The sequence below is a fragment of the Somniosus microcephalus genome, chromosome 26, assembly GCF_052327205.1.
Source record: "Somniosus microcephalus isolate GS21.2 chromosome 26, FLI_Smic_1.0, whole genome shotgun sequence".
Classification (NCBI taxonomy): Eukaryota; Metazoa; Chordata; class Chondrichthyes; order Squaliformes; family Somniosidae; genus Somniosus; species Somniosus microcephalus.
Genome location: NC_141012.1, coordinates 42,451,871 through 42,468,444, shown reverse-complemented (window position 1 = coordinate 42,468,444; position 16,574 = coordinate 42,451,871). Strand labels below are relative to the sequence as shown.

General features: G+C 47.3%; 1 protein-coding gene across 6 annotated transcripts in view; it reads left to right on the top strand.

Moving 5' to 3' along the window:
• Positions 1 to 16,043, top strand: part of LOC147100420 (uncharacterized) — a 29,369-nt gene extending 13,326 nt beyond the window's left edge. For 3 of the 6 annotated variants that reach the window (XM_085968105.1, XM_085968109.1, XM_085968108.1), the window contains 3 exons: positions 5,500 to 5,544; positions 7,732 to 7,803; positions 8,525 to 8,986. In XM_085968105.1, the coding sequence (XP_085824231.1) occupies positions 5,500 to 5,544; positions 7,732 to 7,803; positions 8,525 to 8,690 (283 nt within the window). In that variant the 3' untranslated portion in view covers positions 8,691 to 8,986. Of the gene's footprint in view, positions 1 to 5,499; positions 5,545 to 7,687; positions 7,804 to 8,524; positions 8,987 to 12,213; positions 12,277 to 14,451; positions 14,482 to 14,585 lie in introns of those variants that run through there. The other 3 variants (XM_085968106.1, XM_085968107.1, XM_085968110.1) reach the window with 3 other exon arrangements.
• The last annotated feature ends 531 nt before the right edge of the window (positions 16,044 to 16,574 follow it).

Genomic DNA, 16,574 nt, shown 5'->3' with positions numbered 1-16,574 from the left:
CCCTGTTCAGGTCATTCCAGACATCTGAGCTAATCCATCCATAAAAAGCTATATTTAAATATCAGAAGGGCTCATGGGGTTGGGGGTAATATACTAGCATGGATTGAGGATTCCTTAAAGGACAGAAAACTGAGAGTAGCAATAAATGGATCATTTTCCGATTTGCAGGCTGTTTCTAGTGGGGTGCCACAAGAATCAGTGCTTGGGCCTCTGCTATGCACAATCTATGTTAATGACTTGGACAAAGGGACCAAGTGTAATGTATCCGAGGTTCCTGATGATACAAAGCTAGGTGGGAAAGTAAGTTGCGAGGAGGACATAAAGGGGTGAATTTTCCAGGGTGGTAGCGGGCGCGATCGGTGGCAGGTCGGGTGGGAACGTTGTTGTTTTTCACAGCGGGTTCCCGGCCCGCTGTCATCTCACTCCCACATGCCTTTCTCGTGGAAAGATGCATGGGAGCGTGTCTGTCATCGTGGAGCCGACCCGACCTGCAGCGGCAGGGGACCCAATTGAGATGATTATCAGGTAGTTGAGCCTTTTTTCACTGACTTTTTAAAATTTTCCTGCATGGCCACGGGATCCACGCAGCTCGGGAACCACATCTTTATACCTGAGGCGGGAGTTCCGTGGCCATTGCTCCAGCTGACCGCATGGAAAATAAACCAAAATAAAAACACATTGATTGATTACATCAGCTAACAGATTGATGGAGATTCCGTTCTACTTGAAAAGCTACTGGTAAATGTTAATTCAGAAATTCCTGAAGGGATGTGAGTGCTGACTGCTCCCCTCCTACCCTGGATGGTGAGGGAAATACATTTTTCACCGGCCATTCTCGGCTGTTTCCTTCCAACTCGACAGTTATTACAGTGAATTGATCTGCGCTATAAAAAAAATGACACACCATTTAAATACATTTTTGAGTTGCTTCTGTTCGGGTTTTTCGCACAGGAAACTGAGATTGTCCAGTTACACATTAAATCAAGTCATCAAACGTAACAATTTCATTCTCATCACTCATTCCACTGGTTCAATTTGCTTTCAGTCCCTGAATATGACTAATTAAATTTTTCAGTCTGAGACTTTAGGGTGAATTTCTGCAGAGGTTCTCTCACTTGTCCATTGTTAACTTCAACGGAAGAGCTGCAGAAATCCCAGAAACACATTGTAAGCACCACTTACACTGTCTGTCAGGGATTCCGCATCTCTTCCACTGAACTTGCATAAGATTGTAAATCCACCCCTTTACAATTGCATTTAAAATCGGCTTAATTTTATATATTGCCTATACACACACACCTTCTATTTGTACCAGTTACTGATACAAAAGTCTATAGATTTATGACTAAAGCACCAATAACGTCCCAATTAATGTACTTAAGGTTTTGAAATCAGTATTTGTAGGGAAATGGTGTTGGGGAAATTGATGGGATTGAAGGCCAATAAATACCCAGGGCCTGATAATCTACATCCTAGGGTACTTAAGGAAGTGGCCCTAGAAATAGTAGATGCATTGCTGGTCATCTTCCAAAATTCTATAGACTCTGGAACAGTTCCCATGGATTGGAGGGTAGCTAATGTAACCCCACTATTTAAAAAAGGTGGTAGAGAAAAAATGGGGAATTATAGACCAGTAAGCCTGACATCGGTAGTGGGGAAAATGCTAGAGTCCATTATAAAAGATGTAATAGCAGAGCACTTGGAAAACAGTGACAGGATCGGACAAAGTCAACATGGATTTACAAAAGGTAAATCATGCTTGACTAATCTACTGGAATTTTTTGAGGATGTAACTGGTAGAATAGATAAGGGAGAACCAGTGGATGTGGTGTATTTGGACTTTCAGAAGGCTTTCGATAAGGTCCCGCATAAGTGACTAGCGTGCAAAGTTCAAGCACGTGGGATTGCGGGGTAAGGTACTGTCTTGGTTAGAAAACTGGTTGACGGACAGGAAGCAAAGAGTTGGAATAAACGGGTCTTTTTCCGAGTGGAAGGCAGTGACTGGTGGGGTACTGCAGGGATCGGTGCTAGGACCCCAGTTATTCATAATATATATTAATGATCTAGACGAGGGAACTAGATGTAATATCTCCAGGTTTGCAGACGACACAAAGCTGGGTGGGTGTGTGTGCTGTGAGGAGGATGCAGAAACTCCAGTACGATTTAGACAGGTTGGGCGATTGGGCAGATGCAGTATAATGTGGATAAATGCAAGGTTATCCACTTTGGTGGCAAAAACAGGAAGGCAGATTATTATCTGAATGGTAATAGATTGGGAAAAGGGGAAGTGCAGTGAGACCTGGGTGTCCTTGTGCACCAGTCGCTGAAGGTAAGCATGCAGGTGCAGCAGGCGGTTAAGAAGGCAAATGGTATGCTGCCTTCATAGCGAGAGGATTCGAGTACAGGAGCAAGGATGTCTTGCTGCAGTTGTACAGGGCCTTGGTGAGACCACACCTTGAGTATTGTGTGCAGTTTTTTTGGTCGCTTTGTCTGAGGAAGGATGTTCTTGCCATGGAGGGAGTGCAGTGAAGATTCACCAGGCTGATACCTGGGATGGCAGGAATGACGTATGAAGAGAGATTGGGACGATTAGGCTTATATTCACTAGAGTTTAGAAGAATGAGAGGGGATCTCTTTGAAACTTATAAAATTCTAACAGCACTAGACAGACTAGATGCAGGAAGGCTGTTCCTGATGGCGGGGGAGTCCAGAACCAGGGGTCACAGTCTAAGGATAAGGGGTAAGCCATTTAGGACTGAGATGAGGAGGAATTTCTTCACCCAGAGAGTGGTGAACCTGTGGAATTCTCTCCCACAGAAGACCGTTAAGGCCAATTCATTAAATATATTCAAGAAGGAGTTAGATATATTTCTTAAGTCTAAGGGGATCAAGGGATATGGGGAGAAAGCAGGGACAGGGTGCTGAATTTGGATGATCAGCCATGATCTCATTGAATGGCGGAGCAGGCTCGAGGGGCCGAATGGCCTACTCCTGCTCCTATCTTCTATGTTTCTAAATGTTGTTCAGAGGGATTTGGGTGTCCTTGTACATGAAACACAGAAAGTTAACATGCAGGTTCAGCAAAAGGCAAATGGCATGTTGGCCTTTATTGCAAGAGGGTTGGAGTAGACGAGCAAGGAAGTCTTGTTAAAATTGTACAGGGCTTTGGTGAGCCCACACCTGGGGTACTGTGTGCAGTTTTGGTCTCCGTACCTGAGCAAGGACATACTTGCCTTGGAGGGGGTGCAACGAAGGTTCACTAGATTGATTCCTGGGATGAGAGGTTTGTCCTAGGAGGAGAGATCGAGTAGGATGGGCCTAATTTCTCTGGCGTTTAGGAGAATGAGAGGTGATCTCATTGAAACATATGACAGGGTAGATGCTGAGAGGTTGTTTCCCATGGCTAGAGAGCCTAGAACTAGGGGGCATAGTTTCAGAATAAGGGGTTGGCCATTTAGAATTGAGATGAGGAGAAATTGCGTCTCTCAAAGAACATAAGAAATAGGAGCAGGAGTAGGTCATTCGGTTCCTCGAGCCTGCTCCGCCATTCAATAAGAGCATGGCTGACCTTCTACCTCCACTCCACTTTCCTGCACTATCCCCATATCCCTTGATTCCGTTAATATTCAAATATCGATCTCTGTCTTGAATATACTCAACAACTGAGCCTCCACAGCCCTCGGGTAGAGAATTCCAAAGATTCACCGCCCTCTGAGTGAAGACATTTCTCCTCATCTCAGTCCTAAATGGCCGACCCCTTATTCTGAGACTGTGACCCCTGGTTCTAGACTCCCCAGCCAGGGGAAACATCCTCCCTGCATCTACCCTGTCGAGCCCTGTAAGAATTCTGTATGTTTCAATGAGATCACCTCTCATTCTTCTAATCTCTAGAGAATATAGGCCTAGTCTACTCAATCTCTCCTCATAGGACAATCCCCCCATCCCAGGAACCAGTCTGGTGAACCTTTGTTGCACTCCCTCTATGCCAAGGGTTGTGAATCTTTGGAACTCTCTCCCCCAGCGGGCTGTGGATGCTGAATCATTGAGGATGTTGAAGACTGAGATCGATAGATTTATAGGCACTAATGGGATCTGGGGATAGAGCAGGAAATGGAGTTGAGGTCGAAGATCTTGTTGAATGGTGCAGCAGGTTCAAAGGACCGTATGGCCGACTCCTCCTATTTCTTATGTTTTTGTGTTCTAGAATATAGGAACAGGAGTGGGCCATCCAGCCCCTCGAGCCTGCTCCACCATTCAATTAGATCATGGCCAAAATTATTAATTGACCCCCAGCCACAATGGCTTTTTTTTTTTTTGAGGGGCGAGGGGGGTGTTTCCAGATTTCCACCACCCTTTGTGTAAAGAAGTGCTTCCTAGGACAGCCTGGGTCTAATTTAAAGGTTCTGCCCCCTTGTTCTGGACTCCCCCCACCTCCCCCCCCCCCCCCCCCCCACCAGAGGAAATAGTTTCTCTCTATCGACCCAATCAACTCCTTTACTCGTCTTAAACACCTCAGTTAGATCACCCCTTAACCTTCTATACTGACGGGAATACAAGCCTAGTCTCTGAAACCTGTCTTCATAATTTAACCTTTTTAGCGCCGGTATCATTCTGGTGAATCTGTGCTGCTCCCCCACCAAGGCCAATATATCCTCCGAGGTGCGGGGCCCAGAACTGAACGCAGTGTCCAGATGGGGCCTGACCAGAGCTCTGTACAACTGTAGCATAACTTCCACCACTTTGTATTCCAGCCCTCTTGAGATTAAGGCCAACATTCCATTAGCATTTTAAATTATTTTTTTGTACCTGCCCACTAGCTTTTAGTGATTTCTGAACTTGTTCGACGCCTCAATCTCTCCACAGCTCCTAGCTTCTCGCCATTTAGAAAATACTCTGATCTATCTTCGGTCTAAAGCCCATAACCACAGTTTCCCCCATCACTGCCACCATAGCATCTAACTGTTGCTTCAAATATGTCAGGCATTTTGTCTCCACTACCCTATTCAGTCCATTCCACATAAAGATCCCTTCATGTGAAGAGAAGCTTCCGAAATTCACCTTCTGCAGTCTGAACTTGTACCCCCTTTTCCTGCTATTGTGTTTTACATTTATCTCGAACCTCATCCAGTGCCTCTGCAATATCGCCATGTGCTTCATGCAGAGTGGCTCGGTGAAACGCAGCGACTGTTTACAAAGCAGCTTTGAAGATTCGTTTTGTAAATTCTGTTATGTACCTGTATGAGATTTCCTCTCAAGTCGGCTCCTTTCAAAGCTGAAAAAGCCCATGTTTCTCCAGCCTTTGCTGGTAACTCCGGCACTAGGGATCAGCCTCGTGGCTGTTGCGGGATCGGAATTCCTGATAATAAAGAATCCGGATCAGTTTGCTGTGTGTTTCGTACTCGCACGTTAATATTAACAAACCAAAGTAATTTAAGGGAAATGGTTTTCATGCACTGTTCAGGCTCTTGATGTCCTGCCATCTTTTTTTAATAATTACAGGAACAAGCTGCAAATGTTCATTACGGCGCTGAAGTTCACCCTCCGGTGAGTACAGAAACTGCGTGTCTGTCTGTATAAGGGAGAGTGTATGGACACTCTAGGCTAGATTTTCTCAATGTGGTAAACCACTGTTATCGTTCACTATCGTTACACTATGGTTATCACTGTTTACACTGTTGTATCACTACACAAGGTTACCTCTTGCCACGCTGTTATACCTGGGCTGACCTCCGCTGACTCCGCCCATGGCTCCGCCTGCTTGCCCAGGTATAAAGGTGATCGACTGGCTGGTATTCCTCCTTGTTGGAACCGATCACCCACGAGGGTGGGCTCTGTTATTTAGCCAATAAAAACCTATAGTTACATTCTTAACTCGTCGCTTTTCATGGAATGAATTGATAGGTATATCACTCAATGGGGAGCTTTTGGGGGCGGGAGACCCACTTGTCGGGTTTTATTCCCGCCTCCATCGACTTGTGGCCAACCCGTGCTTTTGACATGAAATGTCAGCGTTTGAGAGCTCTGTGAAGCTGTCAAACAGACAATCTGTCCTCAAAGTTCAGTCCTGTCATTCAGGCTGAGTCAGAGAGCTCTCCTGAGCAGAAAGCAGAAGGCTGCAGCGTTTGACAGTTCAGCGGCCATTCTGCTTTCTGTGCCGGTGAGCTCAGGGACTCGGAGACCTGAAGGGAGGGAGCCTGCAGGAAGAAGTAAAGGTAAGTAAAACTTATTAAAACATTTTAAACACACCTCACACACTTCCTTCTGTACACATGCACCCATCACTCACCGGGCATCTTGGTCCCTCCGACCCCCGCAGATCCACAGCTCGCCTCGCTGATCCTGGCGAGGTTCGGAGCCGTCGGGAAGCCCACACTTCAGGGCTGAAAATAGGGATGAGCCAAAAAACTGTCAGTTAACTACCTGTTAACAGGCAGTTAATTGGCACTAATCTCCTTCCCGCCTCGGGGAGGCGGCTCCCAGCGCGGGTCGGCTACCCTCCTCCTGTGAAGGTGGCACAGAGGTGGGTTGGGGGCAGGATGGGTACCCGCCCCAGTTTCTGCCATTTTCCTGGCAGACCTGCTGCCCCAGGGCTGGCAAAATTCCCCCCATACACTACACACATAGTGAGACACGTGCAATACACACACACTGGGAAATATCCAACCCCGTTGGGCCATGGTAGTGACGGCTATGCAATATGGTCGGAACCTGGGCAATTACCTGCAGACAATTATGGTATAAAATTCTGTAACAATATCACCATACTGACAGAACTGATGAATAATCCTGGAGTGTAGGAACACATACTGATCGACCTGGTAAAGTACGAGCTGAGACCGCCCTGCACAAAGGGACGCGTGGGGTAGTGGGTTAGAGACCTTTGGGGCTAAAGTTCAAATCCAACCCAGTCTGATGGGTTGAGAGTCTCCTCTGTCTGCTGGCTATCAGGGGAATTTGACTTGGGCAGTCCCCATTCCAGCCCACAGCACAAAACCACCCCTGCTTAACTTAGCAGTCTCACTCTGAGACCAGTGGTAGTGTGGTAGCACTCCCCTCGAGTCACTCGGTCATGGGTTCAAGTCCCGCTCCTTTTTTGATTTGCGTACACAAGCCAAGCTGGCACCTCAGTGCAGTCCTGAGGGACTGTTCCACTGTTGGAGGTCTTTCGGATGAGACATTAAACTGAGGTCCATCTGCCTCCTCGGATGGATGTAAAAGGTCCGTTGGCGCTATTCAAAGAACAGTCGGGTATTCTACCAGTTTCCTGGCCAATATTAACCAACATCACTAAAACCGACTATCTGACCATTGTCTCATTGCTGTTTGTGGAACCTTGCTGTGCACAAATTGGCTGCCGCGTTTCCTGCATTACACTTCTTTGGCTGTGGAGCGCTTTGGGATGTCCTGAGATTGTGAAAGGTGCTATATAAATGCAAGTTCTTTCTTTCTGGTTTAAAAGTGGTTGAAAATAGTCACTTGCCTTCCACTTGATGCTGTGGGCAGTTGTTCCTCTCTAGCACCATTCCCTCATTGGTCACTGTGAAGGACCATTCAGTGGGGGGAAAAAAAAACAGAACATAAATTCAGGCAGTCTGCTCCTGGGTTTATGCTTGTAATCCAAACTATGCAAATAGTGGCTATTATATTTTCCTTGGTAATTATTTTCAAGAATCCCTTTGTTTTTAAGCAATGTTGAGGGTAATAATGAGCGTTGGTTGGATCTTTTGGCAGTCTTTGCTACGGAATTGACTCCGAGGTGGAACCTGACCAAGATAGCGGCCGAAACTCCAACCAATCCCGGCGGTAGGTGACTTTTCCTGTTGCTGGCTAAGATGGACCTGCTTTTCTCCGGCTGTCTTACTGTTTCTCCATTTCTGTGTGTGTGTGTCTAACTGTGCTTGTCTGTGTGTACATGTCAATATGTTTGTAGAATCACAGAATAATACAGCACAGAAGGAGGCCATTCGGCCCATCATGCCTGTGCCGGCTCTCTGAAACAGCTATCCAATCAGTGCCACTCTTCTGTTCTTTCCCCATTGCCGTGCAATTTTTTTTCCTTTTTCAAGTATTTATCCAATTCCCTTTTGAAAGTTACTACTCAATCGCTTCCACCACTCTTTCAGGCAGTGCGTTCCCCATCATAACAACTTGCTGTGTTTAAAAAAAAAAAAAAAATCTCATTTCCCCCTTGACTCTTTTGCCAGTTATCTTAAATCCGTGTCCTCTGGTCACTGACCTTCCAGTCAGTGGAAATAGTTTCTCCTTCTTTACTCTATTAAAAACCCCATTTAATTTTGAACACCTCAATTAAATCTTCCCTTAACCTTCTCTGCTCTAAGAAGAACAATCCCAGTTTCTCTGGACTCCCCACAGAACTGAAGTCCCTCATCCCTGACCCCATCCTAGTAAATCTCCTCTGCACCCTCTCATGGCATGACTCTGCTCATCTGTCTCGCTGTCTGTATGCGTTCATGTTCCTGTGTCTGTGCTCTAACTGTGCTTGTCTGTGTGTTTGTGTTTCTAGAAGAGTCTGCTTTCTTTCTACAATGAATTGTTGTGCCACTGATTTGAGCAGGAGTGGCCTTAAACAACTGCACAGGCTGAATCTGATACCGCTCTGCTGCAAGAAACATAAAGTAATTTTTCTGAATTGTATGAGTTTCCTGAAGTGTTTCTGCTTCTGGTTCTAGTGTTGGCCAGTTTCTGAAACACAAGAAGCAGAGGGGTGAAGAGGAGAATTTTTTTTACACACACAGCGAGCTGTTGTGATCTAGAATGCGCTATCTGAAAGGGCAGTGGAAGCAGATTCAATAATAACTTTCAACGGTGAATTGGATAAATACTGGAAAAAGGGAAAAAATAATTACAAGGCTATGGGACTAATTGGAGAGCTCTTTCAAAGAGGGTTGGAGTAGACGAGCAAGGAAGTCTTGCTAAAATTGTACAGGGCTTTGGTGAGACCACACCTGGGGTACTGTGTGCAGTTCTGGTCTCCGTACCTAAGGAAGGACATACAGGAAACTTTCTGGTATCCGGCATGGACGGGACCGACGTGGTGCCCGTTCATCAACAATTCCGGATAACCGAACGCTATAGTGAAAGATACGGACCTTTAGAGCTCCGTATACAGCAACAAACCCTGTTGCTTAGCAACAGCTTCAGAACAACGTCCACAAGTTGCAAGCATCTCTGTAGCTTAGCAACAGCTGCAGCCAAACCCTTGCCTTCCTCCATTTGTTGCTGTGCAAGTAATAAAAGTTTACCTGAACCGACTCCTGAATTTTGCCGGTTAACCGACATTTCCGGTTATTTAGGGGCCGGTTAATCGAAAGTTTCCTGTACTTGCCTGGGAGGGGCTGCAACGAAGGTTCACCAGATTGATTCCTGGGATGAGAGGTTTGTCCTAGGAGGAGAGATCGAGTAGGATGGGCCTATACTTTCTGGAGTTTAGGAGGATGAGAGGTGATCTCATTGCTTCTTTCACAGGCACGATGGGCCGAATGGCCTCCTTCTGTACTGTAAGGCCTAGAAATTCACTTTGGGGCGGCCAGCTCGCTCGCGCCCAAAAGTTAGCACTGGGCGGGGAGCCATTAGTGATCGTCAGATATTCAGTGTTTGCGCCCCAATTCGGAACCGGGCGCTATACCAGGGTGTGCCCGCCTCCGCTTGGGGCACTGACACTGAATTTCAGCGCTCTTGGCGCCGCTGCGGAGCGGCAGGCTGCGGTACTGCAGGCCTCCTCCTTCTCTTAAGGGGGAGCTGCCTGCAACGGGGAGATCGCTGCTGGAGAGTGCCGGCAAATGAGCCCGGCACCACGGAGAAGTGCCGGGTTCGCGGAAAGCAGCCGGCAATGCCGCGGGGGGGGTGGTGGTGGAGGAGGCCGGGGAAGGAGGTGCGGGCAGGCGGCCGCCGAAAAAGCGGCCGGCCGCACCTTCCCCTTTAAAGCGCCCCACTAAGGCTACAGCACGGCCCCGTTTTCTGGTCGCTGTTTGCGGCCGCTTCGGAGGAGGCGGCCGCTACTAAATATGGGGATCGGGCCGGTTTCGGGGCGGAACCGGGGCACTGCGCACACCGATGACGTCATCGGTGCCGGCGCAGCGCTAACGGCTACCGCCGCCAATACCGCTGCGCTGAATATCAGCGCAAACTCATTTTTGGCGCAGAAGCCCTCTTTAGGCGGTAACTGGCCGCAAAGCTGGCAGCGCCTTAATGAATTTCTAGGCCTAAGATTCTAAGTTCCCTTTGACACAAGTATAAACTATACATGCTTGGGTGTTTTAAAGCCACTCGTGGCCATTGGAAGGCAGATCTGAGGCGGAGCTACAACATCCACCCACCCCCATCAGAAATCCTAGGATGGGGTAATTTAAATATCGAGGGCAAGCATCTGCACCATTTCTGGTGCAAGTGGGGCACCCACCTGATTTTGGAGGGGCGGGGGGAGGAATTTCACCAGCGCCTTGTCGCGGTATTCATGGTCCAGTTTACCTTTCCACGTGGCTGGGAAAGTTCCATACAGTGACAACAAAACCACTTTGCTGGCCTCTAGAGGTGGGTGCAAGTACTTCAGGAGCATATGAACAGGAGGAGGCCATTGAGCCCCTTGAGCCTCTTCCCACCATTCAGTCAGAACATGGCTGATCTGTACCCCAACTCCATTTACCTGCCTTTGCTCCATATAAGAACATAAGAAATAGGAGCAGGAGTCGGCCATTTGTCCTTTCGAGCCTGCTCCGCCATTCAATAAGATCTTGGCTGATCTTCTACCTCATCTCCACTTTCCTGCACTATCCCCATATCCCTTGATTCCCTTTACCATTCAAAAATCTATCGCTCTCTGTCTTGAATATACTCAATGACTGAGCCTCCACAGCCCTCTGGGGTAGAGAATTCCAAAGATTCACCACCCTCTGTGAAGAAATTTCTCCTCATCTCAGTCCTAAATGGCCGACCCCTTATTCTGAGACTGTGACCCCTGGTTCTAGACTCCCCAGCCAGGGGAAACATTCTCCTTGCATCTACCCTGTCAAGCCCTGTAAGAATTTTGTATGTTTCAATGAGATCACCTCTCATTCTTCTAAACTCTAGAGCATATAGGCCTAGTCTACTCAATCTCTCCTCATAGGACAATCCCCCCATCCCAGGAACCAGTCTGGTGAACCTTCGTTGCATTCCCTCCATGGCAAGTATATCCTTCTTTGGTTAAGGAGACCAAAACTGTACACAATACTCCAGGTGTGGCCTCACCAGGGCCCTATATAATTGCAGTAAGATGTCTTTACTCTTTTACTCAAATCCTCTTGTAATAAAGGCCAACATACCAATTGCTTGCTGTACCTGCATGTTAACTTTCAGTATCCCTTTGATACCCTTACCCAACAAAAATCTATTGATCCCAGCCTTGAAAATTTCAAATGACCAGCAATAAGCTGCTTTGGATTTATATTGTGGTCGGGGGCACTTGGGCTAAAACCAGCTCTTCTGGCGATGTGCACCATCTCTGGCACTAATGGCACCTCGTCTGCTCTGCAGCAACAGCACTGCAGAATAAGCAAGGTGTTAGTGAGCACACACACACACACCGGACCCAAGTGAGACAAGAGATTGGAGAAATTTCTTTTTCTACAGACAAATGGTGGGTATGTGGAACAGACTGTCAGTACGAGGAGCCTATACTGGGTTAAGCACCTCCTGAATAAATACCAGGTTCTAATAGGAGGTTCTAAATATAGGCAACGACCTGCATTTCTATCATTTCCCCCATGCATACAGGAGGATGTCTCATTTAAGGAGGTAAGCCCAACAGTGGACAACAATCGGTCGGGAAAACGGAGGGTTCAGCAGCTGAAAGCAAAGACCAGATGATCACGTGGTCTGTGAAACATGTCAATCTTTGTGCTGTTAACACTGTGACAGTATTGAATTGGTCAGAGCTGCAAGACCTGATTAATAACCTGGAGTTCTGCTCAATTATCTTATTGGGTCGGGGGGGTGGGGGGTGGTTTGGAGAAATTACATTGAACCTCATTACCTGAGCTGGTCGGTGTCTCCCTCGGGAGACTGTGTGCGATCCCCGAAGAGGTGGATTGTACCCGGGGCTGGGTTTGGGAATGGGCCTGATGGGTCCGACTGGTCTTTCCCTATTCCGTTCTTGTGTTGTTAAAATGCAGCTTCTGACCATGGTGACAAGGTTGTGCCTTTTATCCTTTGCAGCCCACGTGGGACTGTCCTTCCTGGAGGGGAAGTTGAGCAGATCAACCAGCAGCAGCAGTTAATGTACAAAAATAGTCATAGAGTTATACAGCACAGAAAGAGGCCCTTCGGCCCATCGTGTCCGCGCCGGCCATCAAGTCCTGTCTATTCTAATCCCATTTTCCAGCACTTGGTCCGTAGCCTTGTATGCTATGGCGTTTCAAGTGCTCATCTAAATGCTGCTTGAATGTTGAGGGTTCCTGCCTCTACCACCCTTTCAGGCAGTGAGTTCCAGATTCCAACCACCCTCTGGGTGAAAAAGTTTTCCTCAAATCCCCTCTAAACCTCCTGCCCCTTACCCTGAAACTATGCCTCCTGGTTATTGACCCCTCTACTAAGGGGAAAAGTTCCTTTCTATCTACTCTATCTATGCCCCTCATAATTCTGTACACCTCAATCAGGTCCACCGCCAGCCTTCTCTGCTCTAAGGAAAACAACCCCAGCCTGTCCAGTCTCTCTTCATAGCTGAAACGCTCCAGCCCAGGTAACATCCTGGTGAATCTCCTCTGCACCCTCTCCAATGCAATCACATCCCTCCTATAGTGTGGCGACCAGAACTGCACACAATATTCCAGCTGTAGCCTAACTAGCGTTTTGTACAGTTCCATCATAACCTCCCTGCTCTTGCCTTCATTAGCTGAGACATAGAATGTAAGTATCCCATATGCCTTTACTGTAGTGGGCAGATATGATCATTTACTGGATTAGTGAACCAGAGGTTATACATTCAAATTCCACTTGACAAGTTACTAAGATTTTATTTTAAAACTCCAGTGATTTAAAGACACCATAGAAACCAGATTGCTTCACTAATGGCATTCACGGAAGGGAAGCTGCCCCCTCTACCTGGTTTGGCCTACGTGTGACTTCAGCCCACACTACGATTGACTCTTACTGCCCTCTGCCGTGGCCAAGCAAGCCACTCGTTTAGAAAACAATTGTCGAGGCAGCAGCTCACTATAGCCTTGCCAGGACAACAACGGGTATTAAAAAAAAAAACTCTCTCGATGCCCCCAGTTGATTTTGAGATGCCCATTGGTAAATATGCAGAGCAGGAACATCTTGCAACGCATGTTCTGAGTGCACCTGCCCCAGAGGCCTGCAGGTAGGCTGCCAATCTTGCAGGAGAAAAGTGGCGGAGCGTGAAACTCCCCTTCCTCAACACAACGGACCGTTGTGCCCCTGTTTCTTCCTTATTTAATGTTTTCTTCATTCCATTTGGGTTGATTTTCAGACCTTAAACTCAGTGTTTACTGTAGAGAGCTCATTAGCAAAGGCCACCATTTTATATTTTGAACTATTTGGGACAAGGAATCGCACTTATTTTAGGGGAGTTATTCAGTCAGGGGTTTGAACAAATCGTGTGTGTGTATCTAAATCACGGGGAGCAAATGAGCTTTCCTACATGTATCACGGAGAGGGGGAGGGGCGGTTTGTGCCCCTTCTGCTGTGTACAGTATTCCACACGGCTTTCCCCCTCCCTGTGCTGAAATCAAACCTCGTCGCACTGTCTCCTACTCTAACTCCGTCTATCCCAAGATCTCAATACTGCCACTCCCTCACTCTACCTCTTACACGTTTCGGGGTTTTAAAAATGACTCTGATGTGTATACACCAGATAAGCTAACTTGTCTTTACAGATACTAAACATCGAAACATAGAAGATAGGAGCAGGAGTAGGCCATTCGGCCCCTCGAGCCTGCTCCGACATTCAATGCGATCATGGCTGATCATCCAAGTTCAGTACCCGGTCCCTGCTTTCTCCCCATACCCCTTGATCCCTTTAGCCTTAAGAAATATATCCAACTCCTTCTTGAATATATTTACTGAATTGGCCTCCACTGCCTTCTGTGGTAGAGAATTCCACAGGTTCACCACTCTCTGGGTGAAGAAATTCCTCCTCCATTTCTGTCCTAAAAGGCCTACTCCTTATCCTTAGACTGTGACCCCTGGTTCTGGATTCCCCGACCATCGAGAACATCCTTCCTGCATCTAGTCTGTCTAATCCTGTTAGAATTTTATAAGTTTCAATGAGATCCCCTCTCATTCTTCTAAACTCCAGCGAGTACAAGCCCAATCGACCCAATCTCTCCTCATACGTCATACCTGCCATCCCAACCTGCTGTGTGCTTCCAGCAAATTCTGTTCTTGGATTTCATAAATTCAACTTGTTTGAAACTAATTTTTTTTATTTCTTAGAATTTCAGAAGAGCGCAGTCAAAGAGTTTGGTACGTTGATAAAAATATTATACTGTACATTTTTTTTAAAGTACAAATGCAGAGTAAAAGTACCGTTCTCGACGGTGAACACTTTCTGTATTCTGTATTCCTAGGTGCGAGCCACAGTATAGGACAGAGAGAGAAATGCCGTAGAATATGGGAGATTATACAGGACGTACAATAGAACCAACAGCAGCAGCAGCTCTGGCGCTGAAGCCCAACAGTTAAGTCATTTTTTGACGTGATGCCGTATTCAGCACAATGTACCAGCCATTGTTGCATTGTCTATTATTATTCATTTCTTTCTAATTTGTAATTTTTAAAACATTTTTTATAAGCCGTTGTCATTGGCCCTCACCACAAACTCGGTTTCCTCACCATCGAATCCAAACGCCTCCCCACTGCCACTGTCTCGAGCAAAACCAGCCTGTTCGCAACCTCAGCCTCCTATTTGACCCACAGCTGAGCTACAGACCCGTATCTGCTCCATCACAAAGAGTGTCTACTTCCATCTCCGTAATATCGCCCGCCTCAGCCGTGCTGCTGTTACCTCCAGACTCGACTATTCCAACGCTCTCCTGGCCGGCTTCGATCTTCCACCTTCTGTAAACTTGAGTTCATCCAAAACTCTGCTGTCCGTGTCCTCACTCGCACCAAGTCCCGTTCGTCCTTGCCGGCCTACATTGGCTCCCAGGCCTCGATTTCAAAATTCTTATCCTCATGTTCAAATCCATCAATGGCCTCGCCCCTCCCGATCTCTGTAATCTCCTCCAGCCCTGCAACCATCCCTGAACTGTGTTCCTTCCAGTCTGGCCTCTTGTGCATCATCCACTTCCTTCACCCACCCATTGGAGACTGCCTGCAGCTGCCTAGGCCGAAGGCTCTGGAATTCCCTCCCCCCAAACCGCTCTGCCTCTCCATCTCGCTCTCGCTTCCTTTAAGACGCTGCTTAAAATCGATCTCTTTGACCAAGTGTTTGGGCACTTGTCCTTATTTCTCTCTCTGTGGGTCGGTGTCAGTTTTTGTCTGATGACGCTCCTGTGAAGCGGCTTGGGTTATTTTACTATGTTAAAGGCGCTATATAAATGTAAGTTGTTAAAATCTTCGATTGAGGCATTTTAAAAAGCTGACCATCAGACGCTGCTTAGGGACTGTTGTAAGATGTTCCGGTTATCTGACAGTTTATAGAGTTCAGACCCGTGGAACAGACAACACAAAACCCAATGAATCTATGAAACTTCTTTTACTTAAAAATCAACAAGAGGTTACAAGTAATTATCAGCATACAAACTGTACTCCATTCATATACTTATTACAAGCAAGCATCTAAAATCATTTACTTTAAGCTCAGGTGATTTTAAGCAACACCACATACATACCAACACCAGGTGAGAGGTCAATGATGACTAGACGTATGACTTTAACTGGCAACTGACCCGGTCACCCTCGACAACAGCCCTGAATGCCAGTCTACAATATCACAACTCGCCCACAGCACTCGTGTCCCAAACTGAGATTAATGTGTGTGTGTGTGTCTCTCTCTCCTATCTGTTTTGACACTTCGGCGTTGATTTTCCTGGAGCCGTCAGGCGGGGTTTCAGGCGTGTGGGGGGGGGGGGGGGGAATCCCGAATTTGGGGGTCCCAACACCATCACGCCCAAAACCCTGCCCCGCGCAAGTTTCGGGGCGGCGGGTACCTGCCCCGCACTGGGACCCACCGAAACCAGGCGGGAAGGGATTAGTGCCGATTAACTGCCTGTTACAGGTAGTTAACGGGCAGTTTTTAGCCTAATCCCTATTTTGAGGGGTTCCGTGTGGGATTCCCGACGGCTCCAAACCACGCCAGGTTCGAGCAGGCGGGCCGTCGGGTTGAAGAAGTTGGCGGGGTCGCGATGCCGGTGCTCAGGTGAGTGATGGGTGCATGAGTGCAAAGGTAAGTGTGTTTGGTGTGTCTAATGTGTGTAAAGAACTTTTACTTACCTGTACTTACCTTAACAGCCTTTCTTCCTGTAGCCGTCAGGAGCCCATCACTCAGCCGGCACTTAAAGCTGAACGGCTGCGATCTGTGAAAAGTGACAGCCTTCAGCTTTGAGTGCTGCTGA